This window comes from Arachis duranensis, chromosome 3 (assembly GCF_000817695.3).
Source record: "Arachis duranensis cultivar V14167 chromosome 3, aradu.V14167.gnm2.J7QH, whole genome shotgun sequence".
NCBI classification, from domain to species: domain Eukaryota; kingdom Viridiplantae; phylum Streptophyta; class Magnoliopsida; order Fabales; family Fabaceae; genus Arachis; species Arachis duranensis.
In genome coordinates this window covers 1609680-1616832 of record NC_029774.3, presented here as the reverse complement: position 1 = coordinate 1616832, position 7153 = coordinate 1609680, and the positions used below count along the sequence as shown (strand labels likewise).

At 35.0% G+C, this 7153-nt stretch overlaps 1 protein-coding gene across 1 annotated transcript; it reads left to right on the top strand.

Moving 5' to 3' along the window:
- On the top strand, positions 1-1095 carry LOC107476940 (fasciclin-like arabinogalactan protein 11). The gene has a single exon (XM_016096889.3). It carries the CDS (start codon positions 98-100, stop codon positions 953-955), a length of 858 nt encoding a protein of 285 aa, XP_015952375.1. The 5' UTR covers positions 1-97; the 3' UTR covers positions 956-1095.
- Positions 1096-7153: the final 6058 nt, after the last annotated feature.

Here is a 7153-nt window from a genome sequence, read left to right as displayed (position 1 = left end):
ACTCATTCCAATCATCACACAACACAATTCTTCAAAGAGTGTATCTATCTCTAAACACTAAAGGCTAATAAGTGAATAAGCAACTGAATATAAAAAGATGAAGAAGCAGCAGGTAACAGGATTGTACCTTGTCTTGCTAATGTTGTGCTGCACCATCATTCAGGCATTTTCACAAACACCTGCAGCGTCCCCAAAACCAGCACCAAAAGCAGCAGCATCATCACCAAAAGCAACAACAAAAAAAGCACCGTCACCAAAGCCATTGGTGCCAACACTGCCGCAGTCACCAGACTCATCAGATGCAGCACCAGACGACATCACAAAGATTCTGAAGAAGGCGAAGATCTTCAACGTCCTAATCCGTCTGATGAAAACAACAGAGATAATGAACAACATCAACTCGCAGCTCATAACAGCCAAGACGGGAGGCATAACGATCCTGGCGCCGGACGACGACGCGTTCTCGAATCTGAAGGCAGGATTCCTGAACTCATTGGACGAAAAACAGAAGATAGAGCTGGTGCAGTTCCACATACTGCCGGAGTTTGTGGCCAGCAACAACTTCGACTCTTTGGCGAATCCGGTGCAGACGGTGGCGGGAAAAGATCCGGAGAGGCTGCCACTGAACGTGAATGCGTTGGGGAACAGTGTGAACATATCAACGGGAGTGGTGAATGCGTCGGTGGTGGGAGTTGTGTACTCCGATAACAAACTCGCTATATACAAAGTGGATAAGGTGCTTCTTCCTTTGGATTTCTTTCAGAAAGCTAAGCCTCCTGCTTTGGCTCCCACCGCTCTCGCAAAGGCACCTAAGGCCGCTAAAGAGAACACCGCCGCCGACGATCAAGACGGTGACGCCACTCCCGCCGATCAGCAAAAATCTGCGGCTGCTATTTTTGGAAAACCATTGGTGTCAGTTGCTGTAGCTTTTCTTGTAGCAGTGATGTGGAATTGAGGAAGAAGAAGATGAGATCATCCATTTGACCATTTCGAATCTGCTCCTTCTAGTTTCCTTTTCATTTATTTTTTTATAAGATCGTCAATTTCTTTCTTTGTATCTTTTGATTTACATTCTTCAGTATGTTTCCTTGCGTACGTAATTTTTTTTTGCATGAGTTTTTTAGTCCGAAGTTCCATGAAATCTTAATTTAATTTCTAAAATTTTAAATATTTTTATTTAATTTTTAAATTTTGTGACTTATATTCGTTTTTAAAAATAATTTTCAATGTCTAGATGTTAACAGAAGTGAATCACTCTCGATGTTATGCTGAATTTTATAAAATGACTTTGGTTTTATTTTTTTAGTGTTTATTAAAATTTTTTCTTTCAAAATAATTAATATAATATTTGAATTATTTGAACATTGAAATTAAAATTTCATCATTTTATATATTTTAGTATAATATTTAATTGTCTTCATCAGCATTGTATTAATATTTATGTGTTAAAAATTATTTCAAAAATTATTATAAATTATATTTATAAAATTTAAAAATTAAATAAAAATAACTACAACTTTTAAAATTAAACTAAAATTTACAAATTTAAGAAAGAAATTAAATCAAAATAGTATATGTTTTTAGCAAATTTGGTGCTTGAAAAATTGTATGCATTACTAGATGCAAATCAACTAAAGCAAAACCAAAAAAATAATGTTTCTTTAATTAACATCCTCTGCTCTCTTGAGGGTTGTCGTCGCCTCCGTCTAGATTATGGTGACTTCTCTTTTTTTTTTTAATTTGTTACAGATATAATTATTAATATTATTTTTATTTTATTAATTTAAATTTTTAGGATAAATAGTTTCATAATATAATATAAGAGTATAAAATTTAATTTTCAGTGAACTCTAAAAGTAAAACAATAGCATAAAATAAATTAAAAAAAATTACATAAAAATCAAGGAATCCAAAAGAGACTCTTACTTAAAAAAATGTTAGAGATAAAATTATTAATATATCAGTTTAAATTTTAGGATGAGTAGTTTTAGGGGTTCTGAAAGTCAGATCGAAACGGTCGGTTCGACCGAGTTAACTGAGAACCAGTCGGGTAGTTCGGTTGTCTTCCAAAATCATTCTGTAGAAAATCGGTTAAAAATTGGCCGAACCGATAGTTAACTGAAGAACTAGTCAAACCGACCAGGTTTTTTAAAGGTTCGGTTTTGTCATTTGTTTCATGAACGGCGTTGTTTAACACCTGAGAAAAAAAGAGAAAGCCCACTATCCCAGTCACAATTCCCAAATCCAACTGATGAAAAAAAGAGAAAGCCCACTATCACAGTCCCAATTCCTAAATCCAACCGAAGAAAATCTCATGTCCTAAGCTGTTCAAGTTGTGATGTTGATGGTTTGATGAACCAAAAGAGATTAAGAGAGGGAGAAGAATAAGTTCTTCTCATTGTTGAAGAGAATGAAAAATCCCCTTAGAAAATATTTGTTGAGTTATTACACCTTATATACTATGTACTCTTTATATACTCTCACTAAAAAATAATTATAATGGTAAGCCTATTATTGATAAAAAAAATCTAGGTAACACTCTCCCGCAAGTTAGAATTGTATAAATCTAACAATCATAACTTGGAAACATTAGCAAGAAAATGACCTGGTGGCAGAGATTTGGTAAGAAAATCAGTAAGTTGATCTTTGGGACGAACTTGCATAAGATGAATGAGACTAGACAAATGCTTTTCACGAACAATGCGGTAGTCCACTTCAATGTGTTTGGTTCTTTCATGAAAGATGTGATTATTGGCAATGTGAATAGCTAATTGGTTGTCACAGAATAGAGTGATAGACTTTTAAAGCGGCAAACCAATGAAATTCATTAAGAAAGATAACCAACTAGCTTCACAAGTGGCAACAACAAGAGACCTATATTCAGCTTCTGCAGTGGACTTGGCAACTGTGATTTGCTTCTTACTCTTCCAGCTAATGAAAGAGTTCCCAAGTATGAAGTAATAACCGGAAACGGAGCGACGAGTATCAGCACAGGTAGCCCAGTCAGCGTCGGCAAATCCAGTGAGATACAGATTAGAAGTAGAGGAGAAGAATAGACCAGTTGTAGGTCGGCCTTTTAAATATCGGAGCACGCGAAAAGCAGCCTATAGGTGAGAAGTAGTTGCACAGTCCAAAAATTGGCTCAAACGTCCCACAACATAAGAGATATCGGGTCTAGTGTTTGTGAGGTAAAGGAGTCGGCCGATGAGCTGTTTGTAAACAGTGTTGTCTGTTAAAATGGTACCTGATTCCTTTGAGAATTTCTGACTATAATCAAATGGGGTAGAGAGATGCTTGCAATCTAGATAACCAAATTTCCGGAGAAGGTCCATGGTGTACTTCCGTTGATAAATGTGAATTCCAGAATTATAGCGTGCTACTTCAATTCCCAAGAAGTATTTGAGATCATCAAGATCCTTTATTTTGAATTTGCCATCCAAATTTTGCTTGATGAAATTGATTTCGCCAATGTCATTCCCGGTTAAAACCAAGTCATCAACATATACTAGAATGGCAGTGAAGCTTTCATATTGTTTCTTGATGAAGAGTGAATGATCATAAAAAAATTACTTATAACCAGCATCCACAAGAGTCTGAGTGAGCTTAATGTTCCATTGCCTGCTTGCTTGCTTAAGCCCATATAGAGACTTTTGCAATTTACAAACCAAACCTGATTGTGACACAGCTAAACCGGGTGGTATCTTCATATAAACTTTCTTGTGCAAATCTCCATGAAAGAAGACAGTGCTGGCGTACAGCAGTTTCAAATGCCATTTCTTTGCCGCTGCTAATGCTAATATTACTCGTAAGGTAGTCATTTTGATAACTGGACTAAAAGTATCACCATAATCTACTCCTTACACTTGAGTGAATCTTTTTGCAACTAGTCTCGTGCCTCTCTATGGTGCCATCGAGATTGAATTTTACCCGAAAAACTCATTTACAACCTTGTCTTTTGGGAGTTCAGTGAGACACTAAGTTCTGTTCTAATCTAGAGCCGTCAATTCATCTTGTATTGCCTTTCTCCAACATTCATGTGTAGCCACTTCCTCATAAGTGCTAAGTTCTTGATTTGAGGTAATGACTAGAGAAAGTGACTTATATTTTGGAGTTAGTTTATCATATGACAAGTGTTGTGAGATAAGATATAAAGAGTTAGAGTTGGCAAAGTTGCTAGAGTGAGCTGTGTGGGTTGTCATACAATGATAATCCTTCAAATAAGCAGGCGGTTTTTTTTACTCTTTTAGATTTTCTAGTAATGCAGTCATGTGTGATGTTAGAGTATTGTGATGCAGGTGCATTGTTAGTGTGTGGTGTGGTAATGGGTGCAATAGTGTGTGAGAAAATTGGTGAGTGCATTGAGCTTGAGAAATGTTCATTTGAATCTGTGAGTGTGGTATGTGTGGGTGATTGCAAATAATGTGTGGATGGTGTATCATATCGAAAAAGATCAAGGCATTATGGAGTACGAGTGGGTACCACAGAAATATCAGTGCTAGTGGAATATAAAAATGGAAAATGAGTTTCATAAAAAGTTACATTTTTGGATATGAAAATTTCCTTTGATTTTAAATCAATAAGTCAAAAATCCTTTGTTCCTAATTTAAAACTGAGTAGTATTAATGTTCATTAATATAATTATTTTGATATAATAAAAGTAACTGATATATTACTAATATAAGTAGTCTCGTATGTAAGAAAGAGAGAGAGAGGATACTGTATTGATTGTTGTTGTGTTATTGCCTAAGGCTTAAGCCTCTATTTATACATGAGTGAAGTTTTAAATTTTCAAACTTCATTAATGCTCAATTTAACTTGGGAGCTTCACTCTTTCATAGGAAAAATCAGCCGCCCAAGTATTGAATGGTCATCCACGTTATCATGTTTATCACAACACTCCCCTTTGGATGATCATTTAGGATTATTGCCTCGTTAAAACCTTACTAAAGAAAACCCAATGGAAAAAAAACTTTAGTGAAGAAAAAAAGAGTACAATATCCTTTGTGATGGGGACTTCCTCATTAAAAACCTTGTCAAGAAAAATTCAATGAGAAAAAAAACTTGACCAAGGAAAAAAGAGTATAGTCTCCCCCTCTTGCCGACATCATTTAATGTCTCGAAATCGGCGCATCCCAATCTCATGTACCAATCTTTCAAATGAGGGTTTTGGGAGTGACTTTGTGAATAAATTTGCAAGATTGTCACTTGAACGGATCTGTTGGACATCAATTGTCCCTTGTTTTTCTGACTCTTGGGTCTAATTTTGTTCTTGAATTTGTTAATGTGGAGACATATGCAAGAGAACCAAATACTCTTAAATATGAAAGGTTAGGTAAGTTACCATACAAAAGTTTGTAAGGACTAACATTATCCAGGTTAGTGCTGGGCAGCCTATTAATTAGGTGGATGGCATGAGCAACTGCGTATTGCCAAAAATAATGTAGAATTCCTGATTGAAATAGCAGTACTCTAGCAACACCTAAAATATGCTGGTCTCTCTACAATCCCCTTTTGCTCTGGTATTTCTACACAAGAAGTTTGATATAAAATTTCAGTTGATGCAAAAAAGGATTTTAGAGTGAACTTTGGCCCATTGTCATTCCTTATACACTTAGGTAGCGTTTGTTTTGAAGTACTGAGACAGAGACTGAGAGACTGAGACTTAATATCATATTTGTTGGCTCAAAGACTAGTACTAAAATTTCTGTCTCTGTCCCCAAAATTTCAGTATTTCAGTACCTCCAAAAAGTGGAGACACAGGTGACTAAAATTTTTAGAGATAGAGATTGAAACTTTAATAACATTTTATACCTAAAATACCTTTATTTCATTTAATTAATTCTAATTTTACCCTTTGTATAAATTAAATTAGAATCTTATTCTTGTTTCAATTTCTGTCTCTCACTTTGCACCAAACAAAATACTGAGATTTATTTCAATCTCTGTTTCTTAGTCTCTATCTCTGAGTCTTAGTTTTTCTGTCTCTATCTCTCCACCAAACGCTACCTTAACATATTTTTCAAATTGTACTCTAACAAAATTCACAAAATTAATAACCAATTGTGATGCTTCAGATTTGGTTTTCATAAAAAAAATTCAAGTGAATCTGCTCTTGCCATCCACCACAGTAAAAAAATACCTATGTCTTTTATTGGAAGGGACAGAAATAGGACCCTAGATATCCATATGAATTAAGTCAAAACAATTTTTATTTCAGTTGTACTAAGATTAAAAGATAATTTCTTTTGTTTTACAAAATGACATGAATCACAAGGAAATTTTGAAGCAATACAATCTATAAAATAATAAGACTTCTTTAGAAAAATCAATTTATGCATGGTATGTGTCCTAATATAAGATGCCAAATGTTGTTGTACTTACTGTGTGAAAGTGTGGTGGGATAAGTAGTAGTCGTAGTTGCCGCCAATGAAGTTTGCTTTGTTGGAAGAGGGGGTAAGTGAGAGAATTTTGGTTCTTTACTCATTGTATATAACCCTTCTATACACTCAACAATGCCAATCATCTTTAATGTGGATTGATCTTGTATCTCACAACACCTATCATTGATTAACAGTTGACAATGTAAGTTTGAGATTAACTTTGACACAGAGATCAATTTAAAATCAAAAGAAGGAATGTATAAAATATTTTTGAGAAAATTTTTTTTAGAGAATGTGATTGTGCTAATGATGGTGCTAACAGTTTTGGTCCCATTTGGCAATATCACATTGATTGGATAAATAATTTAAAAGCTTGCAAAATCTTTTAAGTCAAAAGTCACATGATCTGTTACACCGGAATCAATGACCCATAGTGCAGATTTTAGAGTGAATTCTTACCTCGAGTGGAAGTTTGAATGGAATTAGTCAAAATTTGATTTGCATTATGAGGTTGTTGCTGCACACTTGTTTGTCACTGAGTATATCATCATTCCCCCATTGGTCACATAATTGATGGTGGTGTTATGTTGTTGCCGTTGATAGAAATGGGATGAGTACCCATGCTTCTTATAGCATACATCTCTTGTGTTATAATGAGAGCATGCCAACGTAGCTTCACGACCTCTACAATGGGAGAATCTGTTTACCATGTTCGCCATTTTGAGAAATCAATGAATCACAGAGTAACAAGGATTCAGATCTTCTTCCTTCCA

Bases quoted from the DNA above. Each gene is read 5' to 3' on its own strand.
- LOC107476940 (XM_016096889.3), top strand. From the start codon at position 98: ATGAAGAAGCAGCAGGTAACAGGATTGTACCTTGTCTTGCTAATGTTG.